At 41.3% G+C, this 19,403-nt stretch overlaps 1 protein-coding gene across 8 annotated transcripts in view; it reads left to right on the forward strand.

Moving 5' to 3' along the window:
• The window catches only part of DTNB (dystrobrevin, beta), a 304,675-nt gene that overhangs the window by 230,316 nt on the left and 54,956 nt on the right, over window positions 1-19,403 (forward strand). For all 8 annotated transcript variants that reach the window (XM_011972686.1, XM_011972688.1, XM_011972690.1 and 5 more), the window contains 3 exons: window positions 10,806-10,891; window positions 11,789-11,902; window positions 17,148-17,244. In XM_011972686.1, coding sequence (XP_011828076.1) covers window positions 10,806-10,891; window positions 11,789-11,902; window positions 17,148-17,244 — 297 coding nt within the window. The remainder of the gene's footprint in view (window positions 1-10,805; window positions 10,892-11,788; window positions 11,903-17,147; window positions 17,245-19,403) is intronic.

Consider the following 19,403-nt stretch of genomic DNA (forward strand, 5'->3'; position numbering starts at 1 on the left):
GAGTTTCTCCTGCCTCAGCCTCCTGAGTAGCTGGAATTACAGGTGCCTGCCACAACACCTGGCTAATTTTTTGTATTTTTAATAGAGAAAGGGTTTCACCATGTTGGCCAGGCTAGTCTTGAACTCCTGACCTCAGGTGATCCACCCGCCTCAGCCTTCCAAAGTGCTGGGATTACAGGTGTGAGCCACCGTGCCCTGCCCTAAATTCCTTTTTTAAAAACAAAACTATAATGTGTGGTAAATTGTAGTCGTAATAGCAGATTCTTAAAGTGTCATCACAAACGTCACCAAGATGTAATCAGATGTTTTGTTCACCTTTAAGGGTTTTTTTCCCTTTATAAAAAAATTTAAAACTCATTATGGAAAACTTGAAAGACAGGTGAAAGAAAGGGGAAACCATCATCCATTGTCATGCTACCTCACACTTAAACGTTTCTGAGCAGCTTTCTTTCAGATCCCAGGTTGCACAGCCCCGTCACCTTGTCAGCTGCTCCAGGCATGCAGCATTCAGAAATATCCTCACAGCCTATTGTAATTAAAGATCGACAATCTCCTATGATGTTTCGCACACATTTAATGGCTCCAAACCTCCCTACATATTGTAATCATGTATGAAGTATTTTAAAAATATATGGATCCTTGGCTTTGCCTCAGATCTTCTGAATCAGAATCTCTGGATTTAGGGCCCATCAATTTTTACTGAAAAAAAGAAAACTCCCAGCCTTGTGATTTACGGTGAGCTTGGGAATCACTGCCTTCAACAGCAGATCGGATTTTTGAGAGAGAGGGTGACAACCCACAGCCCTCTGGGTAGTCTGGGGCAGCTTGGGTGATGGGCAGGCTGCCCCTGGAATATAAAGAAAGCCTAGTTGATTCCAGGCACATCTCTTTGGAACTCATCCTGCCACATTCATACAGACAGGAGTCTCTGGTCTCTTTAGGAGGCTCCAGAAATGCATGCTATTGGATTACCATTTGCTGACTGTGTCGGCGTCCCTTGGTTTTATAACATTTGCCCAGTTTGACTCAAAGGGGTCTTATTTATTATCCTGTATTTTTCAGATGTGTCTCATCTCATTAAGATGATGGAGCTCTGTGAGGCCACCTGAACCTGAGAGAATGCTCCTGTGACAGGAAGTTAGAGGCACCTTGTCCTTCCCAGGACTTAAGGGACCTCAACATCTTATTCGCATGTAATAGTAAATGGATCCCACTCTGGAGCCTTCATTCTCAAATACAGAGCTTTAACTTTTATAATATGGTCCTCTCATCCCTAACTTTTTTGCCTTTCATTGCTCTGGCCTTAACGCCTCCATCCACTCAACCTAACAGTTGCATTTATTGTTAGGTCTTTGATTATTGTTTAATTGTTAGATGATCTCTCACCACCTTTTGTCTCCTAAACTCATTGAGCTTATACGTCTGTGGCATTTGAGAAGTCTTTTTCCTCCAGATGTTACCCTGCCTGACTGCTTTGACCTAATAACAGAATGAGAAATAACAGCTACCATTTTGAGAGCCATCTGTATTTATAACCTGTGCTGGATATTTTAGAACTGTTACCTCTGGTTCTAACAGCAGCTCTGAAGGATAGTTGATTCCTAATGTGATTTTACAAAAAAGGAAACCGAGACAGAGCAAGGTTAAATCATCTTGCTCAAGGTTCCTCAGCTAGACTTGAGATTCAAATATAAGGTTATGTGACTTTAGTTGTGGTACCCTTTAAATACCCTTCTGGGATTACTTTCCGTGCTTACAGTACAGATATACACTACCAATGTTTTTTACTTAACATATAACCAATGTTTTTGGTATTTGGTGCTAAGTAAATTGGTTTTTTCTTAAAACAACAAAAATCTGCAGAAGATGTTCTACAATGACCCAGTTCTGTCTGTTTTGACAAGAACTCTGATTCTTAGAGCAGTGCATCGACGTTGGATGCACACTGAAATGACCTGAGAAGTTTTTGAAACTACTGCTGCCTAAGTCCACTTCCAGAAATCGATTTAATTGGTCTTGGATGAGACAGCCTGAGCACTGGGGGTTTAAAAAATCCCTCTAGGTGATTGGAGTGTGTGGCCAAGTTTGATAACCACTGACCAAGAGAAACGTTTCTGGACTAGGGATAAACCAGGGTTACCTGGCATGTTAGATGTGACCCTTAGTTGAAACCATTAGTTTTAGATAGAGGGCACAAGGCAATAATGTTAGTTTCTCTGTTCATCTATCAGATTCCTCTCTGTAATCTGCCTCTTGGCAGAGGACCTGTACGTTTACTCTTTCAGGCCATGTTTTGCCCTTTATTAGGACCCTCATTAGCTCACCTTGAACTAGAAAAGACTAGATGTTGAGACTTTAGGCGAGCTTGCCAAATGCAAGCCAAATTTCTGGGCTTGTTAAAAGTTCAAGGCCGGGCGCGGTGGCTCAAGCCTGTAATCCCAGCACTTTGGGAGGCCGAGACGGGCGGATCACGAGGTCAGGAAATCGAGACCATCCTGCCTAACACGGCGAAACCCCGTCTCTACTAAAAATACAAAAAAATAGCCGGGCGAGGTGGCGGGCGCCTGTAGTCCCAGCTACTCGGGAGGCTGAGGCAGGAGAATGGCGTGAACCCGGGAGGCGGAGCTTGCAGTGAGCTGAGATCCGGCCACGCACTCCAGCCTGGGCGACAGAGCGAGACTCCGTCTCAAAAAATAAAAAAAAAAAAAGTTCAAAAATCTGAACCCTGAAGTTTTCTTGATTTTTGAAACCTGTTTGGTCTGGAGTAAGTTAAGAGAAAAAAAATCTGTGTAGGGAAAAGTTGAAAAGGTGCATGTCATCATCTTCCTAGCCAGAATGCAGATTAAATACCATCTCTGTCCTAACTTTCTAGGAAACCTTATTTTCATTTCACAACTTAGGAATGCCTACGATGCCTGAGTGTCTTTGAAAAAAATATTTCTGGTTCTTCCTTAGGATTCAGGTTTCCCTGATTGAAAACAACCCTGGCTTTGAATTTGATACAGGTTTGGAACTTTTCAGTTTGTAAGTTTTTAAGACCCTGTTAAGTGTTTTGTTTATTACTTCAAAGGTGATCAAGAAACTTCTTGAAAGAGCAAATTCTACTTAATGACATGAGACCTCCATGAAGGAACTTATTAGATACACCCTGATTCTCCACTGTCCTAACATGCGATACTGAGTTGCTAATGCCCACATTCAGCACCAGAGGAAATGCATGCATCACATGACATCGCCTCATTAAAGCTGTCAGCATAACTTTACCAAACAAGTTATATAACAACCATGAAGCCATTGGTACAGGATAATATTCAGAATGTGACATGTAAAAATTGCAATGAGTAAAATATATTTTGTGTGTTGTTGAACAAAAGAAAATTGAAAGAAAGCAGTCCAAGGGCCTAGAAGCAAGTGATTATCTCCAATACCTGTGAGTAAGGCTATGTTAGCTGCCACTGGCAGATTGTAGGACAGCCCTTGAATCCATTCCTAGGGTTGTTCTGAGCTTCTTGGGAAATGGCCCCAACTGGGTTTTTGGAGTGAACCTGGTTCAATACAGATTGCCTCAGGATGTTCACTGAAAGTTTAGGCTTGCTCTGGACTCCCAGAAAACATTCGAAGAATCGGGTTGTTACACAGGTGGTTTCATTTTAAGGATGAAAGGAATAGGTTTGGGGAAGTAAATCACTGAGTTGAAGCTTCAGAGATGTCCTTCCACATGAACCAGGAACTCTTCAGGATCCAAGAATCAGTTTATTTGCCTTGAGGTCTTCTGGATTGAAGCAAAGAGAGGGGAAAAGTAGGCCTGTAGGTGAATGACTTGGTGGCCAGTAGAAGTCCTGTTACCTGTACCAGAGGTTGGTCAGCAATCAAAAGCTGGCTTAAAATATTTCTGGAGATGTCTGCTGACGTCTGTAGGGGTGAATTGTTTTCAAGAATTTGCATTAAAATACTTCAGAGAGAAATAAAATATGGGATAGATAAAGCAAATGTGTCAAAAATTTTTATAACTGTTTAACCTAGTTTGAGTATATGGAAATACATTGTTTTATCTCCTTTTGCATATGTTAAAAATACTCTTACTACATTTTTACGTAAGTTAAAATAGGGAACCATAAAAATGATAACTATATATTTTAACATTTCTCTGTGTGTCCTCATGTATATTTTGATGTAGGACCAAGCCCATTCATTGAGTGTAGATCCTCTGAAGCTCCAGGTTGTCTCCTTTGCATAAAATGTTCTCACATGTTGCAAGTTCAGCTTCCTTTTTCAGTCCTTTACAATGAAATGAGAACTTAATAACTCTTATGATGCAAGAGTATGAAATTTCTCTTTATAATTTTTCCAAATCTTTACAGCTGTCTTACCTTCAGCTAAGTCAGTGCCATTTTATTCTAGAAGCTTATCTCTATGGAGTCTCCAACTCATTCAACTTGGTTTTCCTAGAAATAGAAACCCTCTTTTCATCCTCATATCTCATTGGTTTATTTGTTATTTAATTAGATGACATAATTGCAAGTGCATTTGTTCCAGTGAGGAACAGACGAGTTTTGTTAAGCATGCAAACTGTGTTTTCCACAGGAAGTCGAGTCCCTTCCAGTATACCTGCTATGCTCACTAAGTAGAGATCAGTTAAGAGGCCTTCAGCTTTAGTTTTTTTTCTGGGCGTCTTTTGCTCTAGGTAGTACAACCCCCGAGTTGCTCACTGGACTGGGTACTTCCTTGAGTTTTAGTGGTGTGAACATAATGCTTTAACTACCAAGATTCTAGAATTTTATTAAACCCCAGAACCATATGTCCTTCTTATGAGTAAGCTTTGCATTGTTTATCTTCAGTTACTTAGAGTTCTGCCTTTGCTACTTGCTAGATTTACACATAAGAGGTGTATAGTAAGTTTGTTAGATACAATTTTATTTTGCGTTATGATTATCAGCATTTGTAGAGCATGTGCTGCCTCCTACATTATATCATTAAATCCTGTCCACATCACTTTCACTAAATATTCCTATTTTACAGACAAGAAAATAAAGGTATAGTAAAATAACTCAATGTTGCACAGCCAGAAAGTGGCAAAACTAGGATTACTAATTCATCTCCCTACTTTCATTCCTCTCCTACTACACTAAATTCTCCACCAAGTAGAAAGCAATGTTTATTTTTTAAACTTTATTTTAAAAGTGTTAGATTTACAGAAAAATTTTGAAGATAGTACAGAGAGTTCCCTATAATCTATACCCAGTTTCCCGTATTATTATTATTCTGAGACAGGGTCTGGCTCTGTCACCCAGGCTGGAGTGCAGTGGTGTATCTCAGCTCACTGCAGCCTCGACCTCCCAGGCTTAAGCAATCCTCCCACCTCAGCCCCCTAGGAGCTGGGACTACAGGCACACACTACCAAGCCTGGTTAGTTTTTTTGTGTTTGTTGTTGAGTAGGGGTTTTGCCGTGTTGCCCAGGCTGGTCTTGAACTTCTGGCCTCAAATGACCTCCCACCTCTGTCTCCCAGAGTGCTGGGATTACAGGAGTGAGTGACCCAGCCAAGTTTCCCCTGTTATTAACATCTTAAATTAGTATAGTACATTCATTGCAATTAATGAAGCAATATTGATACATTATTATCAACTAAAATCCATACTTTATTCATATTTTCTTAGTTTTTACCTAATGTCCTTCTTCTGTTCCATCCAGACTACATTACATTTAGTTGTCATGTCATCTTAGGCTCCTCTTAGCTGGGACGGTTTCTCTGACTTTCCTTGTTTTTGATGACAATTTTTAGGAGACTAGTCAGATATAGACTGTCTAATAATTGTAATTTGTCTGATATTTATCTCTTGATTAGAACTGGGGTTATGGGTTTGGAGAAGGAAAAGGTAAAGTGACATTTTCATCATGGCATATCAAGAGGTACCTGCTATCAACATGAGTTGTCACTGTCGATGTTGAACTTGATCACCTGGCCATAGCAGTGTTCGTCACGTTTCTTCAACATAAAGTTATTCCTTTTCCTTTCCACACAGACTCTTTGGAAGGAAGTCACTATGCACAGGCTTCACTTAAGGAATGGGGAGTTAGGCTTCACCTCCTTGAGGGCAGAGTATGTCCATACCTTATTTGGAATTCTTCCGTATGGGAAATTTGTCTGTTCTTCCCTATGTATTAAATTACTCAGCCACTTATTTATATAAATGTAGAACAGTGTTTTTAACACATATAGTCAAATTTCATATTCCCCTGCCCAGAATCCCACAGTGGCTTCACACCACATTCAGAATGAAATGGAAACTCCTCTCCATGGCTTAGAGGCCCTGTATGGTCTAGACCAAACTTGTCCAACCCATGGCCTGTGGGCCGTGTGCAGCCCAGGATGGCTTTGAATGTGGCCCAACAAAAATCCGTACATTTTCTTAAAACATTATGGGAATTTTTTGTGATTTTTTTTTTCTTTTTTTTTTTTTAGCTCATCAGCTATCATTAGTTTTTTTGTGTGTGACCCAAGACAGTTCTTCTTCCAGTGTGGCCCAGGGAAGCCAAAAGATGGGATATCCCTGGTCTAGACTCTTCATCTCACGGTGCCTCACTCTCACCACAGCTTCCCCACTCCGTCAGCACTGACCTGAACACCCCAAGCCCAAGCAGCTGTAGGGCCTTGCATTTGCCCTTCTTTCTGCCCAGCAGGCCCTTCCTTCAGACCTTCACCTGGTTGGTTTCCTCATTTCATTGAGTTTCTGAGAGCCCTTTCATCACCACCTCATTTAAAAAGAATTTTCTGTCCCGGTTCACTGTTTCCTTACCCTGCATTTCTTTATTGCATTATCCCTACTGATGTCTATATTTACTTTTTGGGTTTCTTATTTTTCTGCCAGTGTAATCCGAGCTCCATGGGGGTGGGGCTATTCACCAGAACATCCCTAACTGGTAGAGCAGTGCCTGACACATAGTAGGAGCTCAGGAAGTATCTGTTGAATAAATGTATGAACTACTTGTTTTTTTGAAGAAATCATCTTCATGTCTCTCTGGCCAAAGTGTCCTATGTCTTTATGAACTGGATGAACAAAGTGTCCTATGTTGTTATGAAATAATTCCCGTCTTTTTCCCTTCAGTGTCCTGAAGGCATTTTAGAAAGAGAGACTTGGCTTTTTTTTTCTTCTTCATGAGCACTATGGTGTTTAAGATTGTAAATAAAGTCTGAGTGCAGTAACTCACACCTGTAACCCCAGCACTCGGGAAGGCTGAGGTGAGCAGATCACTTGAGGTCAGAAGTTCGGGACCAACCTGGCCAACATGGTGAAACCCTGTCCCTACTTAAAATACAAAAATTAGCCAGGCATGGTGGCACGTGCCAGTAATCCCAGCTACTCGGGAGGCTGAGGCGGGAAAATCACTTGAACCCAGGAGGCAGAGGCTGCAGTGAACCGAGATCATGCCACCGCACTCCAGCTTGGGCGACACAGTGAGATTCTGTCTCAAAAAAAAAAAAAATTGTACATAGATAAAAGTGCTAAGTTTCTGTTATTTGATGTATACTTGACTGTATTTAAAGTTTGATTGAGTGAGATATGCCATCACTGGACACTCACCACTGAGGAGTGCAACCTGCTATGTGCAGGTGGAGGTGCACAACAATGCCGGGACACCAGCTGCCCCTGGGGGAACTGCTGCCTCAGGATTGGAACCTTCCTCCACCCCTACTTCCTTATATTTGCATTACAGTGCTTCTGGGAGCCAACCAGTTCCTGATTAGGTATCTCTATTGATAATGACCTGATTCCTGTATTAACCTACTCTGTGGAAGATCCCTTGGCTTTGCAGTCACTCAAAACCAGAAAGGTTCTCTAGATACTTCCAGAGAAATGCCACAGGGCTTCTTTTCGTCGTCATATGAAGCAAATTTCTTTCGGAACTTACCTCCATCATTTTCCCTAGTCTCACTCTATTAAGCAACTGTTACTTTTAGCTCCAGTTTTCAGGAATTGCAAACCTGTTCTTCACAGCCAGCCTCAGTCTCAAGCAAGCTATTTTTCTGAAACTCAACTCAGGCTTTCACAAGACTGACTACAATATAGAAAATTTACTCAGTAGGCTGCCAGTCCATGCTTCTCTGGAGGAAGAAAACTCATCTTGGTTTTTTGGGGTTTTTTTTTTTCTTTTAAAAAGAAAAATACTTGGTAATTTGGTAAAAAGCCTCCTACCCAGATTTGCTATGCTGTTTTGCCCTTGTTTATTTAGAAGATGCCACTTGGAAAGATTTACTGAATCTTCAAGCTCTAGACAGGAGACAAGGTCTTCATGGTAGAACATGTTTCAGGCAGAGCCAAGAGTATACAGAGTGAAGCAGGGTCATCATGGAGCCCTCGGTGAGAGCTGCATTTCTGGTTAATCAACAAAAGGGAGCCACCACCTAGTCATCCCTTTTCCTTGTTCATGTTCATTGGCTACCATATTATTTCCCCCGCTCCCCCAGATGGAGTCTTGCTCTGTCACCCAGGCTGGAGTGCAGTGGCACAATCTCAGCTCACTGCAACCACCACCTCCCGGGTTCAGGTAATTCTCCTGCCTCAGCCTCCCAAGTAGCTGAGATTACAGGTGCCCGCCACCACACCCGGCTAATTTTTGTATTTTTAGTAGAGATGAGGTTTTGCCATGTTGGCGAGGCCGATAGGCCGATCTTGAACTCCTGACCTCGTGATCCTCCTGCCTCAGCTTCCCAAAGTGCTGGATTACAAGCATGAGCCACCGCGCCCGGCCTGGCTACCATATTATTAAAGGAGTTAACGAGCGTCCAAAATATCAATGGATATGCACATCACAACCACATAATTTCTCCACAAAAGATATACAGATGGCCAGTAAGCACATGAAAGTATGCTCAACATACTAGTCATTGGGGAAATAAAAATTGCCTTACAATGAGATACCACTTCACACCCATTAGGATGATGTGGAAAAAATAAAACCTTGATACATTGCTGGAAGGAATGTAAAATAATGCAGCCACTTTGGAAAACAGTTGGGCAGTTTCTCAAAAGGCAGTTACCATATGACCCAGTAATTCCATTCCTAGGTACATACCCAAGAGAAATAATAACATATCTCAACATACATGCTCAAAGCAGCACTATTCAAAACAGCTGAAAGGTGCTAACAACCCAAACGTTCATCAGCTGATGGATGGGTAAACAAAATGTGGTATATCCATATAATGGAATATTATTCAGCTATAAAAGGGAATGAAGTACTGATAATGTGCTACAACATGGGTGAACCTTAAAAACATTTTGCTAAGTGAAGGAAGATAGACGTAAAATGTCAATATTGTATGACTCCATTTATATGAAATATCCAGGATAGGCAAATCCATAGAGATGGATAATGGAGGTCGGGGCGAGGGAAGAGGGATGGAGAGTGACTACTTGTGGGTATGCTGTTTCTTTTTGGGGTGGTGAAAATATTCTGGAATTAGATAGTGGTGATGGCTTCACAACCTCATAAATGCATTAAAAACTACCGAATTGGGCCAAGCGTGGTGGCTCACACCTGTAATCCCAGGGCTTTGGGAGGCCGAGGTGGGTAGATTATTTGAGGTCAGGAGTTTGAGACCAGCCTGGCCAATGTGGTGAAACGCTGTCTCTACTAAAAATCCAAAAAAATCAGCTGAGCATGTTGGTGCACACGTGTAGTCCCAGCTACTCAGGAGGCTGAGGCAGGAGAATTGCTTGAACTTGGGAGGCAGAGGTTGCAGTGAACTAAGATCACACCATTTCACTCCAGCCTGGTGACAGAGTGAAACTCTGCCTCAAAGAAAAAAGTTACTGAATTATATGCCTTTAAAAAGTGGATTTTATGGTAGGAAAATTATATATTAATTTTTTAAAAACTCACTATTTGGAACTTGAAACCCACTAGGATGGTTAAAAGAAAAAAGTAGTAAGAAAAATAAAATAAAAATAAGTAAATAAAACAACAGGTATTGGTGAGGATGTAGAGAAATTGGAAATCTCATTTATTATTAATGCAATTGTAAAATGGTACGGCCACTTTGGAAAGCAGTTTGGGAGTTCCTCAGATGTTAATTACGATTATCATATAATTCAGCAATTTTACTGCTAGATGTTTACCCAAGAGAAATGAAAATAGACAAATACTTGTGAATGAAAGTTCATAGCAGCTTCATTTGTAATAACCAAAAGCTGGAAACAATAGAATACTACACAGCAATAAAAAAGAAGGAACTGCTAGGCCAGGCACGGTGGCATGTGCCTTTAGTCGCATCTACTCATAGGCCAAGGTGAGAGCCCAGGAGTTCTTGACTGCAGTGAGCTGTGATCATGCCACTGCATCCTGTATACCAGCCTGGGTGACAGAGCAAGATCTTATCTCAAAAAAAAAAAAAGAGGAACTACTAGTTCATGGAAAAACATGAATTAACCCAAAAAACATTATGCTAAGTGGAAGCCAGAAACCAAAGACTTTGTGTTTATATGAAGTTTCTAGAAAAGGCAGAACTATAGACAGAAAGCAGATGCATGGCTGCCTGAGGTTGGGGGTGGGAGTGGCAACTGGTGACAAACTTGCATGAGGGAATTTTTTGCGGTGATGGAAAATATTCTAAAACTGGACTGTGATGATTGGTTGCACAACTGTTTACATTTACTAAGACTCATTGAATTGTGCACTTAAAACGGGTGGATTTATGATATGTAAATTATATGTCAAAAATCTGTTTTTTAAAAATCAGTCAGTCTAGAACTCTGGGTATATTTGGATCAGAAAAAAAAACTTTCTCCACACTTCCCCACTTTAGACTCGTCCTCCCACTGACTTGAGCTTTAACTTTGATGCCAACAAACAACAAAGACAGCTTATTGCAGAACTGGAAAACAAAAACAGGTAAGAGCGCGGAGGCTGAGCCCACTTCCAAAGTCCAGGATTATCTGATTATCATTTTCCTTGGATACTAGGTGGCTTTTGACTGCCAAGGAAGACCTTGCTGTGGTGAACCTAGGCTAGCCGAAGTCCAGGGAATGCCCTGGGCACTGATTTGTGTCTGTCTGCTCTGGTAGTCCACAGCTCTGCTCACCTGCCCTCGGGGGATTCCTTTTAGCAGGGCCTTCTCCCACCCATCCGTGTGACCCCCTCTCACAATTGCATTTTTCACTCTGCTTCCCAGCAGCATTTTGCTGTATCTAGTCATCTTGTCCTGACCCATTATGCTATGTAGGACTGTCTGGTCTCTCCTTAAAAGAAAAAAGAAAAAAAGAAAAGAAAAACCATTTAAAGGCACAGAGAGCAGACAGCACACCATTATGTACTGAAAGGTAGAAGCCAGGTCGAGGAGACCTGACCTAAGGTAACAGGCGTAGGTAGAGGCAACACAGCTGTCCACTGGGTCATCGGGGACAGGGGGAAGGAAGGGGCAGGTAAGGATTAAGGGAAGTCAGCACAGGACCTGCATTAGGAGGTTGCAAGGAGTTCCCTTTTCCTCCTTCCTGAGTGGAACAGAGGAAATAAAGTATTCTGGCTGTAATTTTCCTTTCATGGAGATTTTTCAGGTCCTTGAGAAGAGTATTTTTATGACTTTTTCCACCACAAAGGATTGCTTTGTTGAGGAAATGTCAGGTGACGCAGTATTGAGAAGGTGTCCATTTCACCTCTTGGCCATTTGGAAGCAATCAGAACAAGATTGGTAGAGGAGGCGCTGCTAGAGTTGAACCCTTGTAATAGGGAAAGAGGGAGCGTTAGTGAGAAGCACTGTGCAGCCCCTTTCCATTCACACGTCCTCTCCAGAGAGATCCTGCAGGAGATTCAGCGTCTCCGCCTGGAACACGAGCAGGCCTCCCAGCCCACCCCTGAGAAGGCACAGCAGAACCCCACGCTGCTGGCAGAGCTGCGGCTGCTGAGGTGAGTAGGGACACTCTACCACTTCCCACATGTAATCTGCTATGGATGGAACTTGTCTGAGGAAACCAAAGGAGTGGGGAAGAATCTGTTGTTCAGTATAAACAATCCTGTGAGAGCAAACCACTGCAGAGTTCACCCATTCTGTTACTGCTTCAGATGTCTGGGTTCCATTAGAAATCACTCTACGAATGTCAGCCATTATCACAGAACTTAGTAAATACCAGTCTCCCAGCTCCGGGACCAGCGGGGCACTGTTTATACTTCTGTGATTGCTTTAAGAAGACCACTGTGCTGCAGTCCCTCTTCTTATCTTGCTAACTTGTCTGACTTTGGAGACAGTTGGCGGGAAGAATGCGTTGCTTTTCCTGTGAGTATATTTTCCTGGCTCTTTACAGTCAGTGCAGGGCTCTGCCAAAGGAGAAGGATGCTTCCTGTGCACGTCTCTGAGACATGAAACCCTTGCACCATGGCTTCTAAATGAAGTGTCTCAAGAATCAGGAAACTAAGGACATAGAATGAGAATGGGATTAGAGAGCAGTGTTACCACCATGTGTGACGCTGTTTTGGAGGGAATGGGGAAGTCTTCACAGAAATGATCTGATTATTAGGGTCTTATTGCCTATGAGGCTTAGGGGAAGGGGTGTGTGTGTGTGTATGCACGCACGCGTGTGTGTGTGCACGCGCATACGTACACACTTCTGTAAGTTAAGACATTATGGAAACTACATTTAGTGACTTGATTCTCACCAGATCTCTAGATTTTCAAATAGTGGGTTCTTTCTGTTTAGGTTGATTTTTAGTTTGCTATTATCTGGGATTCTGTGTAGCCTCTTGTTTCTTTTCCCAGAGAATGGAGATTATTGTTTTCTGTAGATAGTTTAAATTTAGATCATCAATAAAAGTTGTCATAGTAGAGTCATAAAGAATTTAAACTGGTGCAGGTGAAAAAAATCATTAGATGTATAGAGATTTTCATTCTCCTAAAAATTTATTGTAGTTTCTTCATGTAGTTAGGCTGAGATTTGGGTGGCTCTGTGGTTCACTGCTGCACGTCTGGGGTGTTAGTACAGCTGGTGTCGTACTAGGGAGGATGGGAGCACAAATGTTGCTGACTTGGGCAGACTGTAAGTCTAGGCTGTTGGCATAAGATGCACCTGTTGTCTAGTGCCTGATTTTATATCTAGAAAAGCAAAAAGGCCTGTCATCCTGAGTCTAACTGTTGCTGAAACTGGGATTGCTGAAAATGCTCAGTTAAGCTGGAAGGATCTAAAAATTATCTTAGATGTTGTAGCAGGACTAAGTCCAGGAATGTCACATAGGATAGCAAGAAGCAGGAATGTAATCTGAGACCAACGAGCGTCTGAAGGTGGAGAAATCAGAAAGTTTTTAACCTCAAAAGGAGTTCCTATATCACTGAAGAAAGGAGGGACTATTTTAAAGTGTGCTGGGACAGTTGTTTATGCCTATGTACAAAACATGTTGGTCTTCTACCCCACACTAATTACAAAAACCGACACCAGATGGTTTCGACATGAATACAGAACTTTAAAACTTCTAAAAGACTCGGGAGGCTGAGGCAGGAGAATTGCTTGAACCTGGGAGGCGGAGGTTGTGGTGAGCTGAGATTGCGCCATTGCACTCCAGCCTGGGCAACAAGAGCGAAACTCTGTCTCAAAAAAAAAAAAAAAAAAATTTCTAGAAGAAAAGTAGGAGAATGTCTTCAGGATTTTGGAATAGAAAGTAGTATCTTAGAATTACCATGAAAGAAGAAGTTGGTAAATCCACTTATATTAATATTAAGAACTTTTGCTTATCAAAAGACACATAAAGGGCTGGATTCGCTTGTAGGTATCTGACATCCATCTGCTTTTGATCAGTGTGTATGAGGCCTGGGACTGCCAGTACCCAGTTAGTATAATAAAACAAGGTGGACAACTTCACCCATAGGGTGAGTGGCTATGAGCCTTGATCACCAGGGTTGCCTTTTCTTCCTTTATTATTATTTTTAATGGTGTGTTGCTTACAATAAAATGTATGACAAATGTGCGTGTGACAAACGTATATGAAGCGTAATAGTCAAATGAATACTTATGAACCCACATCCTATTTGAGAACTCATATATGACTAAAACAATGTCATCCATAGAAGTACCTCTCCCTTACCCCATTTCCTTGCCTCCACCTTCCCCACTGGGTGAACCCCTATCCAGAATTTGGTTTATCATTATCTTGTGTTTAAAACAGTATTATCGCATTATCACTATCCTATGTAATAAACTGTTTAGTTTTGCCTTTTGTTTTCTGATCTTAGTAGAAATATTGTACTAATATGGTGGGGATAGTCCCAGAGGACTTCCCTGTATACCCCCTACCCCTACCATATTAGCCTTTAGGATAATTCCATGTGGTTGGATGTAGCTGTAGCTCATTCATTTTCACCTTATACCATAATTGTTTGGTCACACACAGTACAGATAAAGAATATAACATCCAGGCTCAGGAGTTCAGGGAAGGAAATCTTCCTAGAACATTGAATGAGTAGGTCCTTCTTCTGGAGAGTCTACTGCACTGGAAGTTTAGGGAGTATGAAGACTAGAAGACAATGAGTCCTTCCTAAAAACTTATAATCTGGTTTTGGAACAAAACAGAAAATAGTTTGGTAGTCAGTTAAATAATATTGTGCAATGTCAATAAACAGTATGGATAAGAAATCAGTGCAGAAAAATATATATATATAATATAATGTATATATACACGAGATATTTTACATATATAATACCTATATAATATAGGTATTATATCTATATTCATTCTCTACCACCTTTGTGTGTCTAATTTTCCTCTGGAAGCATTCGGACCCATAGAGGTGGTAGAAGTTGAGCTAGACCATGAAAAGTAGATAATGATTTGGATGGAGTGTAGGACAAAACATTTCAGATTGGAAGTGTGCTTGGGGTTCAGCATGATTCCCCCAAATAATTATGGCACATTTCAGAAAAGGGAAAGAGTCTTGGAACTAAAAATTTCTTTTCAATCATGCATTACATCAATCTTTAGAGTGCCAGTGATAGGAGATACAATTTGCCAGGCAATTGAGATCAGATTCTAGAAAGTCTTAATTGTTAGGTCATTGGAAACCCTTGGAGAGTTCCAAATCATGATTTTGGTAAGTTCGGTAGATGTTAATTAGGCGATACTGGATGCCTGATATTTTCTTCATCCTTCAATACATGCAGAGATGAGTAAGGCCCATCCCTGACCTCAAGGATTTTGCATCATGGTAGGAATGGCAGTGAGTAAAGTAAATTAAGTACCACTGAGGAGCACTAATTACTGTAGTGCTTAATCAAGCAGTCCCTGCTGCAGTGATCAGGAGCAGCTTCCTGACAGTGATGTTGGGTCAGACATTAAGGAATGAATAAGATTTGGAAGGTGAGTTATATAATTATGGAGCCCACTTAGGAAAAGTGAACCATAAGCTGGAGGTCCAGACACAAAGGGCATAAAATAGGAGGTGAGGTGCTAAGGATAGGAATGTAGATGGGATCTAGAGCCGCACTCTCCGATAGAAATGCAGGCCACATATGTAATTAAAAATTTTCTAACAGTCTCATTGAAAAACCAGAAAGTAATAGGTGGCATTAATTTTCATACTATATTTTACTTAACCTGATATTTTCAAAATATTATTCTTTTAACGTGTAATCAGTATTAAAACATGATCAAGATAGTTTGCTTTTTTCTGCACTAAGTCTTTACAATTGCTGAGCATCTCAATTCAGACTAGCTGTGTTTCAGGGGCTCAGTAGTCAGGCATGGCTAGTGGCTACTGTGATAGACAGCATAGGTCTAGATTGTGCAGGCAAGGGTCAGTGATACTGGAAATTCTGTTGCGATCATTATGGGACGATGAAATGAACATAGCTTTACTTTGAGCAGCAGTTTAAAGTTCATAGAACACCCTCATGTTTATTACCTTATATGATCCTCAGAATATTGTTGCTGTTACTAGTCCCCTTTTAGAGGAGAGAAAACTGAGGCTAAGTGACTTGTCTAAGGTTGCATATTTGCTAAATACTGGGACTGATACTCAACTTTGAGGCTGTTGACTTCTATTCCACTGCTTTTTCCTCACCATAAAAGATGAAAGAGCCAGTTGCAGTGGCTCACACCTGTAATCCCAGCACTTTGGGAGGCTGAGGCGGGTGAATCACTTGAGATCAGGAGTTCAAGACCAGCCTCGCCAACATGGTGAAACTCCATCTCTACTAAAAATACAAAATTAGATGGGCATCGTGGTGATGCCTGTAATCCCAGCTATTTAGGAGGCCTGAGGCAGGAGAATCGCTTGAACCGGGGAGGCGAAGGTTACAGTGAGCCAAGATCGCACCATTGCACTCCAGCCTGGGCGACAGAGTGAGACTCCATCACAAAAAAAAAAAAAAAGCAGGATTAATCACACAAGGAGACTGTTTGATGTTTGAGGAAAGGAGTGCTTAGATAAAGCAAGCGAAATGGGAATAGAAAGATAGGCACATAAATTTTCCAAGAAAGAATGATCTGAATTGAGTTATTGATTGAATATGGGATATAAAGAAGAAAGTAACAAAGAGGACTGAGTTTTTCAGCCATGACACCTGGAAGGAAAAATAGCAGAGACAGAGAAAAGAGACAGAGACAAGAAAAAAAAGAGACAGAGACAAGAAAACCATTTAGGGAGAAAAATCTTAAGTCTAGTTTTGGACATACTGAGCTAGAGTAGATGGTGTAAAATGTATCCTCAAGGAAAAGTGACTGTTCTTGGACACAGGGAGCCATCTTGATCTGTCACCCTTCTTGAATCTGTCTAGTATCAGAAGTACTTGCTACTGAACCCTGTTTTCTCTGAGCAGTTTAATATGGTTTATCTACTATTAATCTAAATTTGGGCTGATTTTATATATTTTTCGAAAAGCATTGACTTTCTAAAGAGTTTTTTGATCATTAATTCACTCTGGTAATATGAATAATATCTTTATATGGTCATGTAAACTTTCCAAAGCACTTTTACCTATGATTCTCAGAACAGTCCAGGAAAGTAGGCAAAACAGACATTATCACCATTTTATGAGGTATTGGAAGCTAAATGACTTGCTCAGCGTCTCATAACTGGTAAGTAGCAGGATCAGGTCTGAAATCCATTTCACCTGGCCTTAGATCCATCTTTGAGGGTCCCTTTATCTGATGGGCTTCTCCTCTTGGACAGGCAAAGGAAGGATGAACTGGAGCAGAGGATGTCGGCCCTGCAAGAGAGCAGGCGGGAACTGATGGTCCAGCTAGAAGAGTTGATGAAGTTGCTGAAGGTAAGAGCCCGCGGCCCACGCTCAGTTCTTGTCATTCTCCCACCACAGCCTCAGCTGCTACCTCCCTGTGATGTCAGAATAGGATGAGGCTAAAGGCTTGACTTTAGCCTAGAATCAGTTTTCAGATAAATTTCCATAAATTTAGCCTAATTGGGTATAAAAGTCATGTAAATTAGTGCAAAGCCAGATTATTTAAAAACTTGTAACTGGAAGTAGGATAACGTGTTGAGCAGTTGCTTTTATGAATACATAAGAATGTTTATAAATAGGATATTAGCTATGTACCAATGAATAATGTTTCTCAGCTACTTAAAGTGGTGTTTGTTTGTTTGTTTGTTTGTTTGTTTGTTTTGAGATGGAGTCTCACTCTGTCGCCCAGGCTGGAGTTCAGTGGTGCCATCTTGGCTCACTGGAACCTCCGCCTCCCAGGTTCAAGTGATTCTCCTGCCTCAGCCTCCCGAGTAGCTGGGATTACAGATGCCCACCACCACGCCTGGCTAATTTTTTTTGTATTTTTGGTAGAGATGGAGTTTTGCCATGTTGGCCAGGCTGGTCTCAAACTCCTGACCTCAGGTGATCCACCCACTTCAGCCTCCCAAAGTGTTGGAATTACAGGCATGAGCCGTTGCTCCTGGCCTTAAAGTTTCTGTTAAGACAAGTTTTCAAATATTCCACTTAAATACTTAACAAATATTAAGTGTCCTATTTCAATAAGTAGTACAGAGACAACCTGTATTAGGGTTCTGCAGAAAAATTGGACCAGTAGAGTATATATAAAGATATCTAAGAGGGGATTTATTATGGGAATTGGCTTACAGTCATGGAGGTAAAGAAGTCTCATGTTAATGCCATCTGCATCCTGGAGACTGAGAAAGCTGGTAGTGTAATTTAGTCTGTCTCTGAAGGGCTGAGAACCAAGGGAACTGATGGTGTGACTCCCAATCTGGGAGGTGGCTTGGGAGATGGGCGGTGTTGTGTTACTGGTTTAAGTCCCAGAGTCCAAAAGCCCAAGAACTTGGGGAGCTCACATGTCTGAGGGCATAGAAGATGATGTTCTAGCACAATAGCCCTTCCTCTGCCTTTTTCTTCTATCCAAGTCCTCAGTGGATTGGATGATGCTGCCCATGTTGGTGAAGGCAGATCTTTATTCAGTCTAATGATTCAAATGCCAGTCTCTTTTGGAAACACCCTCACAGACACACCTAGAAATTATGTTTCACCAGCTGACTATCCTTTAATCTGGTAAAGTTGATACATAAAAATAACCATCACAAAAACCAACCTAATTAAACCATTCTAGTCAGTAACTTTACTATGTTAGGAGTAAGATAGCATATTAGCTCTAGGTTTGGGATACTGGGGAACTGAATACATGCGTAATAAGTCAGGTCTATCTTGTGGTGTGATCATAGCTCACTGTAACCTTGCTTGAGCTGGGTTCAAGGGATCTGCCTGCCTCAGCCTCCTGAGTGGCTAAGACTACAGGCACACGAGGTCTGTCTATTCTTGTTGAAAGCTATATTACAACCCCTTTACCCCTGAGCAAAGAAAGGCATGCTTGGCATTCGAATGCCCTACCCTGGACAATTTTATTGGAATTGAACAGAAATATCTACCTGGTTACTTGGCAGCAATACCAGGATACTTCCTCCTGCTATTACTTTCTCAGGTGCTGCCCAGCGATGCTGAGAACCTGCTGCATTTAGTAGTATACCGAGTTAACAGCCAGAGAAAATCACAAAGTGTGGAGTGCCCCCAAAGCCAGATGACAGGAGTGAATTTAATCTTGTGGTAAAGGGGAGTCATTAGAGGTTTTAAAAATAACAGTTTAGGAAAATACGCAGGACAAGTTAGAACAGGGAGAAACTAAAGGATAATAGGAGACTCAGTTCATCCTCCAGGCCCAAAGTGACAAGGATCTTAACTCCAGGAGTGGTAGCCCAGGAGAATATCAGTTTAGAGACTTTTCTCCAACTTGTGCATCCTAAGTCAGTCTCTTAGTAATGAAGCTAGTGGGCATTAGCAACTTGGATAAATGTAGAATTTGTGTTTTAAACTGAATTTTGACTTGCTCAAAACAGTTACTGTTTTGTCATGAGTTGAGTTGTTGTTGGTGGTGGTGGTGGTTGTTATTGTTGTTGTTGTTTTCCTCCTAGCTT

Source organism: Mandrillus leucophaeus, unplaced genomic scaffold, assembly GCF_000951045.1.
Source record: "Mandrillus leucophaeus isolate KB7577 unplaced genomic scaffold, Mleu.le_1.0 Scaffold13, whole genome shotgun sequence".
NCBI classification, from domain to species: Eukaryota; Metazoa; Chordata; class Mammalia; order Primates; family Cercopithecidae; genus Mandrillus; species Mandrillus leucophaeus.